Raw genomic sequence first — 24,737 nt, forward strand, 5'->3', positions numbered from 1 at the left:
GCTCATTCTACCTAAGTTTTGATTCCCGGTTCAGTTTACTATCTAATCCAAATGGTATAAAGAAGCGATGACCCATCTTTACTTTCCCCATATACAAAAATTGTGCAAAGCTCATGTACAGGGGAAACAACTTTTTTTTTTTTTCTTTTCTTAACATGGTTTCGCATCATCCACAACCCTTATTGTACTTGAAGATTGGTTGTGTAAATAATATAATAGGCAATCTCATGAGCACTTGTTGCAAATGAATGCTGAAGACTTTGGCCAGTGTCTTTGGCCATGCTCTCCCGTCGGATCAAATGTGAGTATAGTATAGATAACTTCTAGATTTTTTTGTGTTCCGACAACGATCTAACAACTGAATTTTGACAGATAAATCTGAATTCTCACGAATTGAGCCCTCTGGTTCAATTGAACAAGCCTAAAGAACAAATTCTTGTATGGATTGGTAGTAATTTGCGTAGATGAATAAATACCCGACTCTTACATATTTAAGGCAACGAAACCCCATCCCAAGATAGCCCCTTTTCCCTGCCGGCCTTACATATTTAAGGCAACGAAACCCCATCCTAAGATAACCCCTTTCTCTGCCTGACACTTGGCTACATCCTGCTGACTCACTTGAATTCACTAACTACCATACATAATTACTAATGGCTACCCTGTAGCTTATTCAATGATAAAGGCACCCAGGTACATTACATTACCATAGACATTGGTAGTTTCTGCCATGTTACATTTTCGGATCTTGCATTAGTCCATTGAATAGAAGTTGATCCACTTGCATGTTATATGCCTGATGATGTTCCTAGTGTAAAGAATAGCATCAGGATAGAGAACAAATTGACATGCATTGTCCATCACTGGCAGGTGGGGAGAGGTCATGTGAGCTTGACCAATCTTCTTCTTTAATTGGGAGACATGAAAAACTTGAAGAATTCTGGAGCTAAGAGGTAGCTGAAGCAGCTTGTAAGCCACCGAGCCCACCTTCTGGACCTGAAAAGGTTTTAAATTCTTCCTGAGAGCAATGAAAGGCTTTCTGTGGGGTTAGAGTTTCAGGTACACTGCATCACCCACCTCAAAAGTTCTATCAACTCTCTTCTGATCAACATAAAGTTTCATTGTCTCTTGGGCCTTATGGAGAGTTTCTTTTAAAATATCAAGAGTTGCATCCCTTTGCTTAAAGATCCTTTAACAGGTGCAACAGAAGTAGTGGCGGTGGAGGGAAAAGCGAGGGGAGGAGGTTCATGTCCTTAAATGGACTCATCTTAAGACTATTGTGGAAATCGGTGTTGTACTACCATTCTGCCAAGGGTAACCATTTGAACCAGTTCCTAGACCTGTGACCAGTCATGCATCTGAGTTAGTTTTCCAAAAAAGCATTGACTTTTTAGTTTGCCATTTTTTTGGAGATGATAGGTTGTATTGACATTCAAGCTGGTACTTAGTGCTTTGAAGAGATCTTGCCAAAACAAACTTGTGAAGACTTTGCCTCTGTCAGAGCAATGGAAGTAGAAAGGCCATGGAGTGGAATACCTGGTTAATGAACTCTCTGGATATACTGATGCCAGTGTATGGATGAACAAGAGCAATGCAATGTGCATATGTCAACCACCACCAAAATCACAGTTTTTCTTTCACTTGCAGGTAATCCTTCAATAAAATTCATGGATATGTGATGCCAAGCCTTCTCTGGGATTGGAAGAGGTTGTAGCAAACCGGCAAGATATGTATGTTCCCCCTTGTTCCTTTAGAAAACATCACAAATGGAGACAGAAAGTATAATACATATATATTTTTTCACGTCGGGGCAGAAAGAATAAGTTTTAGCTCTAATATAAGTACCTTAAATGCCAGAATGTCCTGCAACAGCTGATAAATGCACGAAAGATATTATTGTTTGTCTTGTATTAATTAGCACCACTACCCACATATAACCTACTCTTATATCTCAGGATGTCATCAGAATAAGTTCGGTTCTCTATAGTTGTTGGGTTGATCAGCAGTTGATGAAGAAGTAGTTGTACTTTAGGCTCAGCCTCATAACTATAAACAATGTCCTTGGCCCAGAGTGGTGTGGAGGTAGTTAAAAAATTACATTCACCTTGCAGATGTGGTCTTCTAGACAATACATCTGCAACTTTGTCTTATGTGTCCTTTTGATACTTGATGTCATAGTCAAAACCAATCAACTTGAGCACCCAGTTTTGTTGAAAAAATGTAGAAATCTTCCGCTCCAATATATAATTTGTTACTTTGATGATTTGTTTGAATGAAAAAATGATGAAATGATGTCTCTGTAATTAGTGTATCCATCTGGTAAATGCTTGTGTGATAGCAAACATCTCCTTCTCATAAGTTGGTAATGCACTAGCACTTGGTCCCGAGAGCTTACTAAAGAAAGCAATTGGTCTACCTTCTTGCATTAAGACAACACCAACACCATTATCACAAGAATCAACTTATAGGATAAACACCTTAGAAAAATCAGGTAGAGCTAAACTGGTGTGCTAGACATAGCCAATTTGATCCAGCAAAATGCATTTTTCTTGAGTAGATCTGTTAGTGGTCTGCTGATGAGGCCACAATCCTTGACAAATTTCTATTACACCCAATCAATATAATAACTGAGTTTGATGGATAAATCTCAGTTCTCACGAATTGATCCCTCGAGTTCAATTGGACATGGCCTAAAGAACAAATTATTGGATTGATAATAATTTGGAAGGATGAATAACCTGAGTCTTACATATTTAAGGCAACAAAACCATATCCCTATTGCCCTCTCTCTTCTCGACACTTGGATACATCCTACTTGCATTCACTAACTACCTCACATCAATTGCTAACAGCTACCCTATAGCTTATTAAATGATAAAAGCGTCCAAACTGATAAAGGTACCCAGGTACATGACAGGTTTATCCTCTAGTTAGTCGCAAGAGGACATACAAGAAATAAATTGACGATGAATAACCAGGCATAAATCATAACTGACTCGGATATTTATGAATTAAAATTAAGAGCTTGTTCAACGGTGAATGTGGACTTTCATACGTGGCGTCGCTTTTAAGGATGTCTTATAGGTATAAAATCTTACATATTAGGAAAATACTAATATTATCTCCAACCATTAAATTTTCTATTCTTCTTATTGTAGTTATATAACTGGTTAAAATTATTTCCATTTTTGTTTTTAATGATTTTTATAAGTAAAAGCGTGACTAGGATGGGAAGACATCCTTTAGGTGAATGTCTAAAACTAGAGCTTCACCAAGAGGATGTCTAACTTTTTATTGCCTCATCATCCTCACATCAATGGCTTGAAGATAATTATATATAAATATGGTCATGCGCCCTATGTGGATAAAGAAATTTTTCTTTACACGCAGTTCATTGTATACCTCTAAGCACACTGAGAAACCGAGTCCCATGTCAAGCTCAATGTCAAATTGATCCCAAAGAATCAAGCTAGCTCCCAGATAGTGAAACTACCGTCATGCCCCATTTTGCAGTTTTTCTCATGTCAAAACCCACGGCTACATAACTTCAGACGTGTACCCTTTTTTGGTCCATGTTCTCAAAATTTATGATTTATTTTTTTTCTTAATTCCAAAACTAACCTTGTACTATTGTTCTTCGTTTATGTCATATTTATTTTGAGAGGTGATTTTTTCTGAACTCGATGCAAACGAACTTATATATACGATCCAATCGAACAATTTAAGGTAACAACTTGATTTAGGGTTCTATATATTGCATGTTACCCAAGGAAAACTCAAGATCTTACATATATATAGTGTGTTTGTGGTCTCATTTTTCGACTATTCTGGATCGCCGAAGACGTTGGCGTTCTTTTTTCTACCCCATGATAATTAAGTCATATTTGATATTATTTAAATGAGATCGTGCCTTAAAATGACTACCTTTATGATTTATATCATAATGAACATTTTTTTAATCAGATCGTGAAAACTTGATAAGAGTTATTGATAATCGCAGGATTCTAGATCTAATAAAATTGATAATTTTTTTCTTGACGAAATCTTGAAAACGTAAGTATATTTCTATGTTAATGATAATGTGTTACTTATTACATGATCATCAGATATGATTTCTATTTGAATCTGCTAGTTAACGTAACTTAATTACATACTAATCATACATGTCTAGCTTTTCCGATTATGTGATATAGATTTGTATTTCTTCAAATATATAAAACTAATATTTTATTAGGTGTTCACCAAAAAATCATTTATCTGAAGTTTCTACAGATAAAATTCTTTTGTTATTGCATGCTTAATGTTCATTTAAAACTGATAAACGCTTAGATCTTTTAGATCTCGGATGAGCTCATTTAAATTAGATCTAACAGTTGACAACATGTTTTTCGTGATGAATCATTAATTTATAATGTTATAATCGATGCATAAACATTAAGCAAGATTTAATTTCTTTAATAAATATGTTACATCAAATATTTTAGCGGTAACCGCTATAAAATGTAACGTGGTATTTACGCACCATAATTGATCAATGATTTTAATCATGACTTTTTTATTGACATTATTCATAATTATTTACATGTCATTTATGATATTGTGAAGCTTAAATATGCAACAAAGAAGGCTACCACATCGTCCAGGTGTAAATTCTTTACTGACGTAGCCTGTAACACCGATAACACCGAGTTGTCGACCGCCAACAACGTGTTATTACCCAAAGGTACCTATACTAGATATGCCAACATCAACTATGCCAACTTCAGTTAGAGCATCTACTTCAGGACTTGAGCTTGATGAAAGATATGACAAAGATATACCACCCACTATCACTTCTTCATCTGTGATGGCGAATAGTGCACCCTAAGCAATTCTAATCAGGTCAGCCACCATATATGAACAAGTTAGAAGGCTACCAAGACCTCCAACTCTGAGCACCACACTTATGGTACATATATCTGGCAACACGTTTCAAGACTTACTAAGATATACTATCTCTTTAGTTGAGAAGGTCAATCAGCTAACACCATATATACCAGAGTATCATTCAATACCCGCAGTACAACTACATGTAAATCAATCACCTCATCATACACTACCTGAGCAGTCAATCCTTCAACTCAATATTTTCCGAAATCAGTTATCTCTATCAAATCAAGCGCCAAGCCAACCTGAAAAAAATCTGAAGCAAGAGTTCAAAAAATTCATTAGCTAATTAATAATGCAAACACCAAGACGTATAATTTCTGAATCAATACCGGTTATAACAGTTCATCTAGTCCAAGATTCAATATACTCGAGAATAGAGAAGCTCCTCAAGGCGTATGAAAAAAATTCAAGTTCTTGGTCAATAAGACAAAAAATGACCCAACTTACAAGTTTAAGGAGAGTCCACCCTTGAGAGAAGCGAGAGAGTGTCGTCCCTTGAGAAGTTTCACTCACCAACCTAATTTAAAGGCTTCAAAGGTGATTCTGATCCAAATGGGCATATATTTCACTATGAGCATATGATATCACCCTACCTCGAAGTACGTTCATAATGATAAGGTTCTTTACCTCTAGTTTGGAAAAAGATATGCTCACTTGCTTCAGATGCCTCCTGCCAAACTCAGTTTATACATTCGATGATCTAAAAACACTATTCATTCAGAACTATTCTTGTAGCATCATACAAGATGATGTAACTGAAGTCATCTACAAGATAACTCCATGTGAAGAGGAAAGCTTCACTAAACTTCTGAGAAGTTTCAAAGAAGCAGCTGCCTCAGTCGATAAGATACATGAGAAAATATTATGTGTGTTATTTAACAAATGGCTTGATAAAGGGAGAAATCAGAAATTCCTTACTGGTAATGTTCTTTCTTCATTAGATGAAGTCTACAATAAAGATGGAAAGTTCATAAAAACGGAGCAGTACAACCTAGGTTTTCTCTTTGATCACAAATTTTACTCTGCTGGTCAAATATCTGGTGAAAACAAAGCTCATTCCCCAAAATCACCAAGTCAATCTTTCAAAAAGAGAAATTTCAAAGAAGAAATAGAGCTTAAATGAAGAGAAAAGTCCAGAAACATTAGATTTTAGGTATAACAAATGCTGGAAATAAACAATAGATTTCCATTATCCTCTATATACAAATTAAGAAAGAAATCACAGATTTGGTCTCTATTTCAGTTGGTTGATAGGTAAACTTCTTGTTTGTGTTTTATCGGGAGGGCAAAAAGATAAAGAAGAGGTTAGACAAAGTGGTGTAGATGATTAAGAAAGATATAAGAAGGAGGATATAACAGGTTTAGTTGTTATCGATATTAACAATTAATGTATCCATATCTCCGTATAACACTATAACCATTGGTCGCATAGTGGGTCGTATAATGAAGGATAAAAGATAAATAATATTAGTTAATCCGAGACAGTTTTTTTACAATATTCTAATATGTTTTTCGTTTTGTTATTAAATCAGCGACGGTTCTTAACGTTCTGGAGTTAACTACAGTCAATGTGGTCGTTTATATGGGTAATAAAATTTTTATTTTAAGTGATTTTTTTCTTTTTAGAATAAAACCTCATTTTACGTTAATGGTTGTTAGTGAATAGCAATAGTTTTAGGTTAATAATAAGAAGACATGAGTAATGTAGTAATACCAAAACTTAGGCATTTGCTATGCATTAGGACACCCCATATCTCAAAACCTAGACAATATAATCATAGAGGAGGCGAAGCCCTTAAAAGGTTTCCTAAGGCCGGTTTCTATGGGCAAGAAAAACAAACTAGTTTGCGGATTTTGCACCCAGTATGGGTATGAAAAAGTGGTACACATAACTAGCCAGTCGAGGTGTATTTTGAAAATGCGGGGGTACCAAAATACACCACCATTTTTTTCTTAGGCAACCTGTATGGACTAAACTCAAATACAATTTCGAGAGTTAAAACTTAATGAATCTCAATCAGGAATTATATGAATAGTTTATATCTCTTTCTCTTACAATCAATATGTAAACGAAGACAAATACGTGAATCTGATTATACTGTGAGAGTACTTGGACGATTCCAAAAACCAATATCCTAGATCAATCAAGTCATATCCAATAATTACGAAGGACATATCTACTTTAATTGATTTACGTACAACCTATGATATTTCAATTATAAAGATAAACAATATAATGCGGAAAAATGAATGACACATACACCATAAATTTTGTTAACGAGGCAACCGCAAATGCAAAAAAAACTCGGGAACTTGTCCAGATTTGAACACCAAACCGTATTAAGCCGCTACATACTCTAACCTACTATCAAAACTTATGATTGTAATGTAGTTGAGACCGAATTTACTGTCACATAGATTCAATGACAGTCGTGCTTCGTACGCCTCTTGAACCTCGCAAGACTCTGCGCACTTGATTCCCTTAGATGACGTGCTTTACAGCCTAAGAGTTGCTTAAACTTAATTGAAGACTTTAAACCAATCTTCCTCCCACATATAAGCATATATGTGATTTTCGTTTTGATCAAAAGATCAAGGTGAGATAAGAAATCATTTGCAAGAGACAAAGTCTAGCAAACCTCAAAGTTCGGTACTTACGACTCCCGAAGAGAAGCCTAGATTATTGTTCACCTCACACGTAATTCCTACTCCAATTTCAACAAAGAATCGTTATAGAGGAAAATATATGTAGAATCACAAAGTCTGAGACGAAGAAATTTTATGATTTCTATCTATCTCGCATGTTGCATCTAAAGGCTCAATAATCAGTAGTAAGATCAGGATACACGAACTATCAAGATAAAGATAGTTGGACCTGGTTTCAAGAATCCCTAAACGAAGTCTTTTTAGTCGCTAAACCTAAAAAGGTTTAAAGGAGAAGACGATTCTAGTTTACAACTAGGACACGCAAGAATAGTGTTAGGGATTCGAAGATCCCAGTTGCTTGAGGTTCTCTTTGTATAAACTTTCAAGATCAAGGTTGCTTAGATTTGAGCTAAGGTAGCTTTGGAATCAAGCAATCAATATCCACCATCAAATGAATAACTTGACTTGAGATTAACATAACATGATATACAATCTGGTTAGGATGAACCGTAACGGAAGCGTGTACAAAGACTTGTTCATGAAAGGTTAATTGAAACTTCCCAGACGAACTATAAGCTTAACCATTTTCATATAACACTTTAAGGCTTTAACCTTAAGCCACAACCATAGGTTACAATGTGATCAAATATGTCTTAGATGTGTTTTTAGAGAGTTGTTCAAATGTCGGTTATCTCATAGAAATAATTCTGATGCATCTTTAAATATTCGACAAGGTAAGTACGTGTACCTGATTAAATATTTTTCTGGGGTTGTAGTAATGAGGTTCAAACTCTCGGACTTGTGAAGATTAAATTTAAAGGTTTAATAAAATTATATACAAAATCATTAACAATGGGTGCGAGAGGTAACCAAGACACTAGATTCCACTATTATGCAAAATTGAATGATATATATTTCAAAACTCTATTCAATTCTTAAGTCCTCTTTTATATTTAATTCACTATCAATCATACAGATTCTCAAACATTATTTGTAAACCTTAAGCATAGATTATCAAGAGATTAAACCAAGCATAACCTATCAAACTGAATAACAAATAATTAAGACAATCATTCAAATAATTTAAAACTCTGCAAAAGCAGCGATTAGGTGAATTATATAATTAAATGAAATAGTTACCCATTTATGTTGCGTGAATAGCTTCCTCCATTGCATTGGTTACGAGGGAATTAGCTCATCATAGTAAAAATGTTCTTAAAATAATTTATTATGGCTCAAAAATGGTTTACAAATGATGAGAAGAAGAGAAAATGGTGTAAACAGCTAATGTGCGACCCACAGGAAGCGTCACACAAGAACGATACATATGAATTGCTGTAATAAATTACGACCCACACTCCGCTGTCGCTGTCACTGTTGAAGAACGACTGCTCTGGCAGGTCCGTTCTTTGTGTTCTTCATCATCATCATCAGCAACAGCAGAGTTTTGTTAAACTCTGATTTCGTCTTCTCTAGCTCTCCCTAGCTCCCAAAACTCTCGACAACCTTTTCTCTGACCTCCATGGACTCTATTTAAACCCGAAGCATGCATCGAATCTCCTCCATAACTCCACAAATCCACGGCAGTGAAAGAAAATATTTTCGGATATTTTCTTTCTTGTTTTATCTTTTCACGCGTTTTCTCTGGTCCAGCACGCTCCAATTAGATTACACATGCTCCAACAGGTTGCTCGATGCATGAAACACGAGCAGAACACACACAAAATCTTCCAGAAGCCGTAGAGAAACTCTTCTGCATGTGTTTTACCTGTTTTGAGACCGTGAATTGGATAGCCAATTCTGACCAAATTTGAGCTAAGAGAACACTCACAACAGCTTTTCCATGTTAAATCACAACTTCTCACCAATTTTCAGCGATTGAATCGCACTAGAACACCTTCATTTTGTTGATTGAAAATCTGTCAGGAGTGAAAATGGTTTTCCCGCCAAAACACGAATTTGAATGTTGAAGATGATATGCCCCCTATCCTGAACTGGGGTGCGAATAGCATATGCCTTGGGGGTGACTTGGGGGTGCCCCTTAGTAATTAGGTTACCCCTTATCCAAAAGCGAGAGTCCGAATAACACTTGTCCTCCGGGTGCCAAAATCAACTTTTCGAGCCGAAGTTTCCAAAAATGTTTATTTCTTAAAAATACATAAAAACACAATATTAGTACAAAAATAGAGTTCCAACAATACAGACATTGAGGACAAAGTAGACACAAAAATGTGTCTATCAAATACCCCCAAACCTATTATTTGCTAGTCCTCGAGCAAATCTAATCTAAAAAATAAAATGACTACACTTAGCACGTGCAGTAAGCCGTTAAACCACTAGGTGGCCCTAGTGGCGGAGTGTTGTCTCCGGAGGGTTTACCAGAGGTGTACCCACAAAACCTTCATACTCCAAACCCTAGCTATCTATGCCGAACCTTGGAAGGCACTAAAGAATCTCCTTGGTTGGCTTACAATCATTGACTACAGGAGGAAGTACCCTGATACGAAATTCCAATTGTTGTACACGAGTTTGCACTCAAGCATACTAAAATTCATATAAAGTGACAGAGCTCTACTAAGATAGTTGCACTATGGACATCATATTCGGAGTCAAACTAATCATATGGATAGAAAAAGGAGATGGAAATAGAAAAATGTAGATGGTTTTGATGTTAACCAAATGATCGATGTTTCACATATCTGTCTGAAGGCCACTGCCAGAATGAACCTATCCTAATGGACTGAGATACCGGTCTGACAAATATCAACACAACTGGCATATACAAGGGAACCAGTGGTTAATAACTTAAATCTAGATCAACAAACTGGCAACTACAAGGCAACCAACAGTTGACTACACAGAACAATAACCATTTTTTTTTAACTTAACGGCATGAATAGATCTTTTTGATCCAAGCGCATGCTTCTTGTCAGCAGATTACACGATAGTTCCCACGGGTCCTGCATTCCACGCTTGCTTAGGCGACGGAAACATGGAGAACACACGCATATTGCTATCCAAGTGTTAATACTTATTCCGATTGGTCTAACTGGTCTGGTCTTTTTTTTTTTTTTTTTAGTAACTTAGTCACTCTAATTCACCCTAGCAGTGGTAACAACTTGAATCGTGTGCCCCACCTAATCACTTAGAGAAACATAGTTTAAAATGACAAAATAAAATGAAAAAAATAAATGAAAAGGACTCAACGAGATATGGTGCAACTATCATGTTATTTCTAACATCTGAGCTCTGTGCTTTTATGAATAGACTTTATAGATGTTTCCATCTAATCAGATTGGTTCCTCAACTCCTACAACCATGATGTTCCCATCCACTTAGATTGGTTAGTGCAAACCTTAATAGGCATAAATTTCTAGGCTCTGGAGTTTACTAATTGCAACTAAAAAGTTTCTCCCATACCCCCAAACTTAAATCTAACATTGTCCTCAATGTTCTAAAGATAAAACTAAAAGCATGAATAAGGAGAAACTGTTACCATTTGAAGCGAAAGAGTTAAGGAAAGATATTACCGTGTTGCATGAGCATGGGATACCTCCCAAGAAGTGCTAAGTTTAAAGTCTTCAGCCAGACTTAGGAAAGGATTAGTCAACTCGAACCATAAAGTAACAGTCGAAATAACTGTGGGTATTCAAAACTAAATAGAGCTGACCAAAGGAAACTGCAATGAACCAAGAAAGTGGACAAGAATAGCATGCCCTTAGCTAGTTTCCTGAAAACTATCGCTAATTGCGGTTCAGGTTCAGGTTCTATGAAAGGGTCTAAATAGAATATTTTCATTGGATGCGTTTCTTCATAGATGGGATCCGAATCACTAGGTCTTAGAGTCTGTAAAAACTCAAATACGAACTTAGATACACGAAGTAATAACCTAAATAATTGCGGATCCTCTAAGTCAATCAGATATGACTTACATAGTTGACCACAGTGAGAGTAGTGGTCATTCTTAGGAAAATGTGTCGATTCTATTAACCTAAAGTACTTAGGCTTAGTCTCAGAACTTAATATTCGACTCATTTTAAACGTTCCCACAGTTGGAAGAAAACTATTTGGTGGGAAAACAAAGTCAATCTGGGTATCATAGCCTGGGCAAACCACATCAAACAGAGGATGGGTTTCTAATAACTGAACTCCTTCATGGACATCATTAGGCTCGGGAAAACGAGTATGAAGGTAATCTTGTAAAATGGTCGAGGCACAAATATCAAGTCCTAAGCGTGGGGACTTTCTGAGAGTTAAAGGTAAGGCACTAGGGAAGTGATAATCACCCCCAAACTTAGAGTTTTCAGTATCTCTAGATAGACCTCTAATTATTTCTTGAATTTCCGTATATTCAGAGTCCTTAAAATATTCAAGAGATTCTTCTAAGTTATTATCAGGTAGTGCATCTTTACTCATCTCTACGGGTCTATCTTCTTCTTCCAAGACTATTGTTTTTAAGTCGCTAGACTCTAAAACAGTATTTTCGAAATGAACCCGTTCCTCTAAACCACTATCGGCTTCGTAATCAAAAGGAAAATCTACATCGTCTAAAACGGTGGTATCCCTAATCAAATCCTCGTCCTTTTGAATAGGTGAATAATCATAAAAATTATTTAGATTTGAACTAGAAATAATATAATCACTATACAACTCAATTGGATTACTAGACTCCTGATCACTATGCCTACATATTTCAGATTATTCATTACTGCTATCCTGCTCATCATAGTACGAAGATGATTGAACCTTATCTAAATAAGTAGTGTCTTTTATTCTAACCTCGTCCTCTAAATTAGGCAAATATTCACTATTTACATCAAGGGTAAAATTGGAAACACTATTTTGGAATGTAAGATTATTTCGAGCAAGTCTTTCGTTCGTCTCAGCCATCAGGTTGAGGGATTCCTCTATAGAAAGTTCACTCATTATTGTAGTTCTTTCGTCCAAAATTACACTATTCATCTCAGCTAACTTACGCGTCGACTCAGCTAACTCCCTGAGGGACTCTTCTAAAGGAGGAATAGGAACAGAGGGATCATAAAAAGGACTACTTTTCAATAGTTTGATTGTATCTTCTAGAGACGAAGAACTAGTATTATAATCTTCTTGCTCGTAAGACTGATGCATGTGTGGATAGTAATTGGGCTCACCAGGGTATGACCCATATCCTTCCAAATGATGGTGTTCCCAACCACTATTCCCAACATGGTCATAGAAAGGATGATGTCCATATTCAAATTCAGGTCGATATTCATTGTATTGGATTCTATCATACCAGCTCGACATTCTTAAATGCAAGGGAATTCTACACAACCACAAACAAGGCCGACTCGACTCCACCAAAGCAAACCTAAAGATTTCTAGCAAACAAAAACCATGATGGCTCCACTTAGATTGTTTTCTAGGCCAGCTTCTATTCCTTCGAAAAGGAATTCGTTACAATTTGAGCCCACCCCTCTGGAATCAATCCGAGCTAATGTAAGTTGAATCGAGGCGAGGGAAGCTTAGTAGAGCTTTGATACCCAAGGCCTCACCGCATTAGAAGGCGGCGCAATCACGCATTCAACTCACAGAAATCATCATGAACTTTGAAGTGTGCTTAAAGAGGAACCAATATTTTTCGAACGAGTTTCCTATTAAGCTCGTTACCCTATCGGTCTCGTTCTATTCGAAATTTTAAAGATTGGGTTCGCGTTAGGTTTCGTTTTCCTAAGGCGGGCAAGAAGGGAGCGGTGATGAAATCCGAACCCTTATCTTGTATTGGCCAGGCCTTGCCCTTTACTAGGAATTTAAAAACAGTCCAAATTCGTCCTCAATCAATGAATCATCTTAAGGAATACAGTAACTCGCTTACAGGAGATTCACGAGTGTTTCGATGGACTTACCTCCCGTACCAGACGGGGGATGAACCGTTGAAGTCGACTCGGGCCACGACTCTTATGTCATGTACGAACCCGAGGGGCCGAGACGATATAGTAATCGTCGTCCTTCCCTGCACACAGTTTATATAATATTTTTTTTTAATAATACCCTTCCGTAGGGTTAAAAAAAGAATAAAGTCCAATTGTCCAGAATAAAGTCCAAATAAAAAGTCCAAAAATTACAAAAATTATGAAAAATAAAGCCTATTTACAAATCCTAAAAAAAAAAATTATGTCTTTTTTTCTTCTCTTTTAGCTTTTAGCTTTAAGCTTTTTGTTCCCAAGTCCTCAGTATTCCACTTCGAACCTGTAAATCAAAGACACAAAAAGAAACGTAAAAAGGAACAAATAATAGTAAAAAAAAAAAAAAAACCTAAAAATTCTACCTAAGCAAAAATCCCCGGCAGCGACGCCAAAATGATTAAAGATTTTTCTGGGGTTGTAGTAATGAGGTTCAAACTCTCGGACTTGTGAAGATTAAATTTAAAGGTTTAATAAAATTATATACAAAATTATTAACAATTGGTGCGAGAGGTAACCAAGACACTAGATTCCACTATTATGCAAAATTGAATGATAAACATTTCAAAACTCTATTCAATTCTTAAGTCCTCTTTTATATTTAATTCACTATCAATCATACAGATTCTCAGACATTATTTGTAAACCTTAAGCATAGATTATCAAGAGATTAAACCAAGCATAACCTATCAAACTGAATAACAAATAATTAAGACAATCATTCAAATAATTTAAAACTCTGCAAAAGCAGCGATTAGGTGAATTATATAATTAAATGAAATAGTTACCCATTTATGTTGCGTGAATAGATTCCTCCATTGCATTGGTTACGAGGGAATTAGCTCAGCATAGTAAAAATGCTCTCAAAATAATTTATAATGGCTCAAAAATGGTTTACAAATGATGAGAAGAAGAGAAAATGGTGTAAACAGCTAATGTGCGACCCACAGGAAGCGTCACACAAGAACGATACATATGAATTGCTGTAATAAATTACGACCCACACTCCGTTGTCGCTGTCACTGTTGAAGAACGACTGCTCTGGCAGGTCCGTTCTTCGTGTTCTTCATCATCATCATCAGCAGAAGCAGAGTTTTGTTAAACTCTGATTTTGTCTTCTCTAGCTCTCCCTAGATCCCAAAACTCTCGACAACCTTTTCTCTGACCTCCATGGACTCTATTTAAACCCGAAGCATGCATCGAATCTCCTCCATAACTCCACAAATCCTCGGCAGCGAAAGAAAATATTTTCGGATATTTTCTTTCCTGTTTTAGCTTTTCACGCGTTTTCTCTGGTCCAGCACGCTCCAATTCGATTACACATGCTCCAACAGGTTTCTCGATGCATGAAACACGAGCAGAACACACAAAATCTTCCAGAAGCCGTAGAGAAACTCTTATGCATGTGTTTTACCTGTTTTGAGACCGTGAATTGGATAGCCAATTCTATCCAAATTTGAGCTAAGAGAACACTCACAACAGCTTTTCCATGTTAAATCACAACTTCTCACCAGTTTTCAGCAATTGAATCGCACTAGAACACCTTCATTTTGCTGATTGAAAATCTGTCAGGAGTGAAAATGGTTTTCCCGCCAAAACACGAATTTGAATGTTGAAGATGATATGCCCCCTGTCCTGAACTGGGGTGCGAATAGCAGATGCCTTGGGGGTGACCTGGAGGTGCCCCTTAGTAATTAGGTTACCCCTTATCCAAAAGCGAGAGTCCGAATAACACTTGTCCTCCGGGTGCCAAAATCAACTTTTCGAGCCAAATTTTCCAAAAATGTTTATTTCCTAAAAATACATAAAAACACAATATTAGTACAAAAATAGAGTTCCAACAATACAGACATTGAGGACAAAGTAGACACAAAAATGTGTCTATCAGTACCTACATCCAGTTCGTGAGTTATTTTGTCATGGTACGTGTACCGGGTTTATATACCCTTAAGAGAAAACGAGTTCAAGAGTCCATGTAACTTTTTATGTATGCATACTAGGTGTGTGTACCAACATGAGTTCAAGAGCAACAGAACTTTTAGGGTTTGTACACTCGGTATGTGTACCAAAAATCGTTTCCGAACTATAGCTACCCGGTACATGTACTGCGGCTCCAGACCTATAACAGTTTGCGCCAGTATGTAAGCTGGTACGTGTATTGTCATGTATCCAGATTTATAATAGTTTTATATCTATTTAATAATAAATTTGAAACATTCTCGAATAACATCAATGACACAAATCACTGTTCCAGGCTATTTTCAAATAATAATCTTGAATCATGATTTAGGTCATAAATAATAAATTATTCTTAACCAAATTCATCAAGTATCAAAAAATATTCTTAAGTTTAGTCAACATATCTCGAGAATAATTAACAAGATAAACTTGACTCGAAATTTTTCTTATGCAGGTAAAATCCAATTTAGTCATGCGACAGTATCTCATAGATAGAAAGGTGAAAACTTGAGTAATAGGTGGTTCAGTCTTCACTTACCATTTGTCGATGAAGTTCTCCAAAAGCTTTGATCGGTTAATCTTCGCCTTCAAACGGTAGAACACAGTGATGTTTGGTACTCAACTACACACTTCTATCCTAATCCGAGACTTGACTAAATGTAGACTAGAAATCAGGATATAGTTTTGATCAACTAAATTTGAAAACAAACTTGAGATAGAAACACTTATGAGTTTTACCAAGCAATGCTCTAACAGAGTGTTTATCGAGCGGTAAAGTATTGACCGCTCGATGTAGTGCACGTCTCCCAGTGATACTTGATCTTGTTAAAGTAATGCTTGATTGAACCCACAAATTTTGCTTTCTCAAGCTTGTTTTCCAGAGCTTCGGGGCATCAAGGCCATGAGGGAATCAAATTGTGAAATTTATAAGGGGCATTACGTTTAAAGAAATAACAACTGGTCTAAAATGTAACTAAAAATAAAATTTAAGACTACATTCGTAAGAAAATAAAGAGGAAAAATATAAATAAAAAGTTGCTTAGTGGTTCTAGTATAAATATATAATAGAAATTTTTAAAAATTAGAACAAAGTTTAGCTTCAAATCCTCTAGTCTCTAGTTCTAAAACCCTCTTTCTCCCTCTTTTATAATGCCGTAGATTAATTGAGTGGAGAGGTAGTCTATTCCTAACTATTCATTACATAGAAACAAGAATCATAATATGAATTCAATTTATTTTTTTTGAGTTTTCCAAGACAAAATCTCCGATTAATATTTTATGGCAGAAATTTCAAATCTTCAATTTAATGAAACTTAAGTTTTCCATCGTCTTTTGTTTACTGGTTTTGTATTTGTTGAAAAACTACTTCAAGTCTTCAATTTATACAAAATCTTCAGTGTCTAGGAAGGCATATAAATTGTTTGCTCGAATGTCTGCTAAGTGGGGAGGATTATTTTTTCTTTTGCAAACGGAGTGTAGTTTTCTTAATAAGATTGCAGTTCGTCAGCTTGAATCCTTGGGTGTTTTTCATCCTGGTTTGCAGCATTCAAAATTTATCTTCGAGTTTCTGCCGGTTGATACTTCAATTAAGATTCATCATGGGTTTTTTGATTGGAAACATTGGGTTCTTGGCGATCATGTAATTTTGGTTTCTGTGAATCATGTGATTTTGGTTTCTGCCGATCATGGTGTAGATACTCTATTTTTATCCCATTTTAGTATACATCTGCTAGAAAGGTACCTAAACCTTCACAAGTGATTGACCTTCAAGGGAAGGTTGTAAGGATTATTTTGCAGTCTATAAAGAGTAGTTTGCACTTGTTTTACTGTGCTCGATTTCGTCCTTATTGCACCCAAACTGATGGGTTTCTAAAAGTTGGATTTCATCTGATATCCTAATTTGTGTTAGATTTATAAGTGTGGTTTGGCATATCTAATATATAAAGATTATTGTTGTCTCGGTTGTGTACGTGAAATGGATATAGGCATAGATCTTACCGCTGTTCAAGCTAACCTCTCAATCACATTATAATTGGCAGTTTTATTGAAGTGGAAATTTACAGCAAATTATGTCGCTCAGCTCAAGTGTGTACGGGTAGGAATTTCTTCTTTGTTGTTGTCACTGTTAGATGATCAATACTATATCTTGATTTCTAGTATACTAAGTCAAGTCTCAGACTAGGTTGGATTTTTGTAGTTGAGTATCAGACATCACCTTTGAAGACTGAAGATCGATGAAGACTTTTGGAGAACTTCAGTATTATGTATGTGAAGACTGAACCATTTTATTTTACCCACTCTCTTACTGTTCTATCTTTTTGAGATGATGTCGTATGACTTATATTATATATATATTTATAAAAAAGAAGTTTCGAGTCAAGCTTGTCTTGTTAAAAATCTTGAAATATGATTCTAAGACAAGATGTTCAACGATCCTTAAAAATATTAGTCCTAAACAATTTATTGTGTGAATTGATTTGTGGATCAATTGAAAATTGCTTATGCAAATGATTTTATCATGCGGGAATGTTTCATATATCATAAGAAAGAAATATTAAACCTTTTGATATTTCTACTCAGGGTAGGTTGGCGAACCAGTTTGCAAACCATAGATATATGAGTTTCAAAAATACAATAGGGTTGGCGAACTGGTTCGCCAACCGCAAGTTCAGTTGGGGGTTGTTCACGAACCGCTGTGAACTGAAATTTGGAAGTCGGTATTAAAGGCTAGTAATTGACGAACCCGATTCACGAACCGTGGTCAACTGAGTTCGGTAGTCTTGCAGAATTTGACATGGAAAATAGAGTTAGGTTGCCCCCCTTGCGCCATTATCAACACCGCTATTCACTTCGGCTCCATTGGTTGATTCCTCATAAGGCTCGCTAGTAGGCTAGCACGACAACATGTCCAACTAATATGGTACTACATTGTTGGAGCTTAACTTGTTAGGCTTTCAACTAGTTTCTTGTAATAATACTTAAAAAAAGAAAAACAATAACACAAGGGCATTTGAATTTTTGGATACGAGCTTTCCATATTTACTTGGATATATTAATAATATGTCCCTAGTTTTAACACCCTACAAATATATCCTTATACAATAATAAATATATCCCTACCTTTTAATAACCTATCCATATAAAATTAGATTACCTTAATACCCTCACTCGTATAATATTTTTCTTTATTTCAAAATGGAACAAATTTCTTCCCCTACCATTTCACCACCACCACTAGCACAACCACCACCAGCATTTAACTACTATTCCACCACCACCGTTCAACGACCACCACCTACCAACCGCCACCACCACCAATATTCCACCACCACTCTGTCACCACCACCATTATACCACCACCAGTCATCGTCGCCGTCAACGCCGCCGCTGGTTCAGATATTTTTTATCAACAACAGTAGTTGATCCAAATAAAAATAGAATCAATAGTAGAAGTTGATCCAATTTAGGGGATCAACAACAGTAGTTGATCCAAAAAAAATGATCTACAATAGAAGCTTATCCAATTTAGGGGATCAACAACAGTTGTTAATCCCCTAAATTGGATCAACAATGAAAGATGGAGTGAACTTGGCGTGAGTCGAACATGCATCATACGACATGGAGTCAGTTATGCTACCATTGCACCACAAGTTCAACATTTTAAGAAATTTACATGATTTAAACTACAAGCATGATTATACTAATCCAAGAAAATGTTGTCAACAATAGGAGTTGATCATATCAACAACAGTAGTTGATCCCATAAAAAATTGGGTCAACAACAAGAGTTGATATTCATGAAACTGAACATAAAGAGTAATGTAACAAAAGTAATAGTTACCTCAGACTTTTCTCTAAAACCAAACACTGATCTTCTTGTATTTATCATTCCAGCCTCACCACCACCAACAATCACACAAAATATCCACCACCAACAACAATCACACAAAAATTCACCACCACCACCACAAATACCAGTACCACCACTATCTCCATCAACAATTTCAACATTCTAACCTCACCAAATAACCTCAATCATTATCAGTAAACACTTAAAACACAAATCATACATAAACTATCGAAGACTGGAAACTGATATTTCAAAATTGATTGAATCAAAATCCATATTATAAATCATAAGATATATAAACTCGTTTAATTTCAATTGATTGCTTACCTATTTAATCTTCATGGAGATTGTTCAAGACCATAATCACTAATCAACACGATCTTTAACAAAAGTAATCGGAAACCATCATAAGAAGAACCCTAAAACTGTTAGAAGATGACCCTCAAAATTGAAACTCTCAATCTCCCTAAATATAATATGATACCGAAAGAAACAAAAGGAAGAAGAAAATGAACGAGGATCTGTTTCTGAAGTGGTGGCTTTGCTGGAATAGTGGTGACGATGATGAAGATGGTGGTGGTGGCTGTTGTTCGGGGGAGGAGGAGGAAAGCGATAAGATTAAAAAGAAGAAGATTAATTTTTGTTTGATCGAGAACAATTTTAGATCTGTTACACAAGGAGGGTAAAATAGGTGTTAATGATTAATTAGATTCCCTTTATAAAAGGAAAGGACATATTTATTGATGGATGGGGATATTTGTGAAGTCCATGAAAAGTAAGGACAGTAATTCAATTTTCACTATTTACTTCGTAATGACCTAGTAAGAAGTTGAGGAACTGTCCCCTCAAATATTGGATAGTATCAAAAAAAAAAAGTTCTTGAGAAAAAATATAAACAACCTCAAAAAAAAAAGAAAAAAATATATCTTGGTTTGTTTCTTTTGTCTCATGTTTCAAAAAGAAAGGAAAAAAAAACATAAACCAACTCAGCTATATATTAGTCCGAATATGCTTCTCTTTTTTTTTCCCAGAAAAAAGTTGACCTCAGTAGATATAATGAAAAAGCCGAATTAGGAAATCGGAAACCTTATAGAAGTTGTGCAACATCATAAAACAGTTACACAAATTGTAGTATCTCCACCAATTCTTGCCTATCAAATATATCCCTTCAGATCTAAAACAATTTCATAAAACCTTCTCTCTCCAAATGAGATGACCAAACATTTAGGGTCAAACTGATTTTCAAAAGAAAGTCAGTATGGATCAAATCCATCCCAATGTTCATCAGAACATGTTGATAACATGAACTTGAGTTTTTTAATTTTAGATAACCTAATGCAATCAAGGTAACGATGACTCATTTAGTAGTACCAGTATCCAAGAAGTAACCAAAGTGTCTCAAGTAACAGTGGTAATCTGAATCGGTCTTTAGGTGTCTGTAATGGATTGAATCGGCGGGATGACTCGGCGTTGGAGATGTTGTAGCGGTTGTTGTAGTATATGAACTTGAAGATGATCTTGAACGAATTACAGCTGTCTTTGTTTTCATTGGTAAGCCAATAAAAATAATTAGAAAATTAGAAAAAGACTCAAACTAAAAAAACGAACGCTAAAACGTAAACAGATAAGGGTTACCAGAAATAGAAATTGCAACATTAGAACATGAACTACAAGCCCAGTACATGTTTTGCAAGTTTTCTGAAGACTATATCCTTCCCAGGAAGGATCACCGGAATCATTGCCGGCCACAACAGAAGTTACAAAACAACGTATTTCCATGGTTAAAAGAGAATGGCCTTAAGTTTCTTCAACGTCTTGAACCTTCCAGAAAATGTTGTAGTGAAGATTTAGGTAGCTGCACCCCTTTAATAGGTTAACAAAACTTACCCCATACTCTAACCAAGTAGAGAAAGATACATGCAATAAAAGATTAACTGAAAGTGCACTAAAGAATACTGAGAAGACTACACGAATTACGATCAAAAACACAAAATAGAACATTAAATCTAATACAAGGAAAGTTAACAAAAACAAAAACTAAACCGCAAAACAAAGCCAATCTACTTTTGGTTGCCGAAGAAGAAAATTGGTGTTCCGAGAGATTGGCGGAGCTCAATACTGAAAGGAGGTATGTATAAATCTCTTGTATTGATCAGTCCGAGAAATCATACTCGATCTTCTACCAACAAACTTTGAAAATCAGACGCAAAACTCGTCGGAAAACCAAAATAAAGACAATATCTAATTGAAAATCATAGAGATGATAGAGGAGAGGAGATTAAGTTGTGGGTGGTGATTGATCTGCTCAGTTTTGCTCCGATGGAGCCGATATGAGCAGAGAGACGCACACTGCAGTAGAGTTTTCGTCGTACCTATTTAAAGTGAGCATTTAGGGAAGATATGTACGAATATTCTTTACACCTCCTAAAATTTTGCCCCCAAATATTTCTCGCGCGACGTGTCACCACATTTGTGGCCCAATCCAATGCTAATGGACCCCGTGTTTGCTCCAGAGCAAGGGAGGTGATAACACCTAACAGATGGAAAATGGTAGGGGTGTGAGTGGGGGTGAGTAGCAGTGTCGATATTAGTCCAATGAGTAAGGACGGTTCCTACGGGTGGTGCCATGCCAACTGGCCTGGCAAACTGGCCGCACCACTATGGGAGAAAAGATAAGTGGTCGAGTCTCCACCAAACGGTTGAGACTACACCGCTAGCGGTCTAGTTCGATGGATTTGAAACCTCCAACAGCTTTTTCTCCACCTCTATAAAAAGGGCAAAAACCACACAAAAATTACACCAAATTTTTTACACAACAAATTTCTATCTTTATCTATCTTATCTTTCAAAATAGCAAAGTATGAATCCCAACTTGACTTGGCTACCCAACTTGGTTTTTCTAGAGTGGTGCTTGAATCCGCCCTTAATAAGATATGTGAAGGTTATAAAGAAATAGGTAAAAGCAAAAGAAGTCTACAAGTTTTGGATGTTAACCAAATCAAACCTCCAACTAAGAAAAGACAAAGAAAAGTTCAAGGGAAGGAAAATTTGAAGGCAAAGAAGAAGATAAACAAAGGAAACTCCGTTCATAGGCGCGTTGATTTAAAGTTTGGTGAAATGAAGAAGATAAACAAGATGAAGAAAATTGTCCCAAATTTTTACTTTTAAAGTCTTTATTGTAAGTTATGTCATTATCTAGATGAATGAAAGAGGCACTAATGTAAATTAAAATTCTAAACTTTTAATGAAAGATGTTGTAGTTTTATATTAATAATATAAAACTAAAATTTGATACAAATGATAGTTGCATCATACAAATGAAAGATGCATCATATTTGGGCAGTTACTCTAAACTGATCATATTTGGGCAACACCCTCAAGATAAGATAACAACCCTCAAATTGAAATTTTTTTCCAACTTTGTTGCGCCATTCGAGCCGGCACATTTTCTCCACATCAAATGCGTTTTGGCCATTTTGTCGGTTTCGATAGCCTTCAGCAAGTGCAGCATCCCACAACTTCAGTTGCTGATTATTCCGAAGCGATGACACAATCTATCTGCATTTCGATTATTGAGGTTCAATGTTTCTTCTTGAAATCTCTGAAATATGCGACTCCATACAACCTCTTGGTGTTGATGTTGTCCAACATCGGCCACATCTTGCATAACAAAAACATAATGCCTGCAAATGGATTCATCTTCAAATATGCTAAATTTTCGAGGTCGAACTCGAATTGACATATGGATTTATGGAGTGAAAAAATGGAGATTGAAGAAATGGTGTGAGTTGAAATGAAATTTGATATTGTATTTACAGGCTGATGAAATGATGACCGTTGGATGAGATGATACGAGCGGTCTAATTTAGACTGCTGGCGGTTGACACTACACCTACCGGTGTAAAATCGACCGCTCGGTAAAAGCTTGACCTCGCCTGGCAAAGTGGCAAATTTTCACTTAGCTAGGCCTGTTTGACAGTTTGCCAGCTCCATAATGGGTGCATAAGGCCAGTTCCTTTGGGTGTGGCAAACCAAAGAGTTTGCCATTTTTGCACCCACTATGGAGCTGGCAAAGTGGCAAATTTGCCACTTAGCCAAGCCAGGTCAAGGTTCCACCGAGCGGTCGAGTCTAAATCGCGAGGTCTTTACTTCACCGCTAGCGGCTCTTATAAGACCGATTGGTCTAGTTTACACCGCTGAGTAGAATCTGATCCAACGGCCATAAATCTTCCCCCTATAAATACACATTCCTCTACCATTTTAACTCACACCTTCTTCTTATCTTAGATTTTCCAATGGCTCAAAACATGTCTATGGCTCAATTCATAGAAAATCAACATGCGGCCGAAAATCAAAGAGTTGAATTTCGAGCTAGTGTGCAAAATGAATTAAGAAGAGAAAATAGTTGGAGAGTTGCACAGCAGCACAATTTTAGCACGTTAGAAGATGAATGCATCTGCAGGAATTATGTTTTCTACACTAATCATCTAATCATTGATGTCGCATTACGGCTTATTTCGTTTTGGGAACGCGTTTTAATGAAATTTGAAGAAGAAACAACGAACCTCAACAACCGCAATTCGATGATGTTGGGTGCTCGGTTCTCCATAATTACCAAGAATGTTAACAAGTATATTGGTATGATAAGGGAATATGCTCGAAACATGAGAAGTGGTGAAACCTTGCTGGAGATTGATCAAAGATGTCGTGCAGAGTGGCTGCATGACAACGGGGAGAAGTTCCGATATGCAAGTTGTTATGAAATCTTAAAAGTGTTCCCCCAATTTAATCTAGCTTATGAATTCTAAGTTCTTAATTTTGACTTATGTAGAAAACTTTAAATGAAGATTATTATTTATCAAACAAAAGTGCAATTACATTAACGATTTAAACAAACCACGAAATAACAAATAACAAAAACAACTAACAAAACTCTCAAACTAACGGTTACTACCAAATACATAATCCCCTAAGCCTGTTGGATCTTGTGAAAACTCATTATTTGGATTATGAGATGGTGGTTGAGTAGCATCAGGTGAGTCATAACCTTGAAATGGTACCGGAGCCATTAGAGGTGCTTGAAATCGGTGAAATGCTAAACTTGTTGGGGTATAAATTACGGATTGCCTAAATGCATCCAAATTGACGTGTCCACCAGCAGGAGTAAGTACAGGACCTTGGGGAATGAAACCAAGAGGAGACTGGAAATCCGTCTCCAAGTTTGCTGCTGTTGGTGGTATCTGAGTCTCCTCCACCATACTCTCTTCCATCATAGCTGGAGTGCGTTGACGACTTCTACGACCTCCACGACTTCCACTTCCACGACTTCTACCGGGCATTTGAGATCTTGATGCTAACGGAGTCTCGATCAATTCATAACTCATACTCTCCCTCAAAGCTTGCATCTGGTT

At 36.3% G+C, this 24,737-nt stretch overlaps 1 protein-coding gene across 1 annotated transcript; it reads left to right on the top strand.

The window, feature by feature from the left end:
* Positions 1-5,390: 5,390 nt before the first annotated feature.
* On the top strand, positions 5,391-23,171 carry LOC113352384. The gene is made up of 4 exons (XM_026596208.1): positions 5,391-5,849; positions 6,462-6,515; positions 17,516-17,571; positions 23,145-23,171. The coding sequence occupies exons 1-4, from the start codon at positions 5,540-5,542 to the stop codon at positions 23,169-23,171; spliced, it is 447 nt and encodes a 148-aa protein (XP_026451993.1). The 5' UTR covers positions 5,391-5,539.
* Positions 23,172-24,737: the final 1,566 nt, after the last annotated feature.

The sequence above is a fragment of the Papaver somniferum genome, chromosome 2 (genome assembly GCF_003573695.1).
Source record: "Papaver somniferum cultivar HN1 chromosome 2, ASM357369v1, whole genome shotgun sequence".
Taxonomy (NCBI): Eukaryota; Viridiplantae; Streptophyta; class Magnoliopsida; order Ranunculales; family Papaveraceae; genus Papaver; species Papaver somniferum.

Bases quoted from the DNA above. Each gene is read 5' to 3' on its own strand.
- LOC113352384 (XM_026596208.1), top strand. From the start codon at position 5,540: ATGATAAGGTTCTTTACCTCTAGTTTGGAAAAAGATATGCTCACTTGC. The intron at 6,516-17,515 runs GTAATAAAATTT...TATAATTGGCAG, and splicing joins CAATGTGGTCGTTTATATGG to TTTTATTGAAGTGGAAATTT. The intron at 17,572-23,144 runs GTAGGAATTTCT...TTGTATTTACAG, and splicing joins CTCAGCTCAAGTGTGTACGG to GCTGATGAAATGATGACCGT.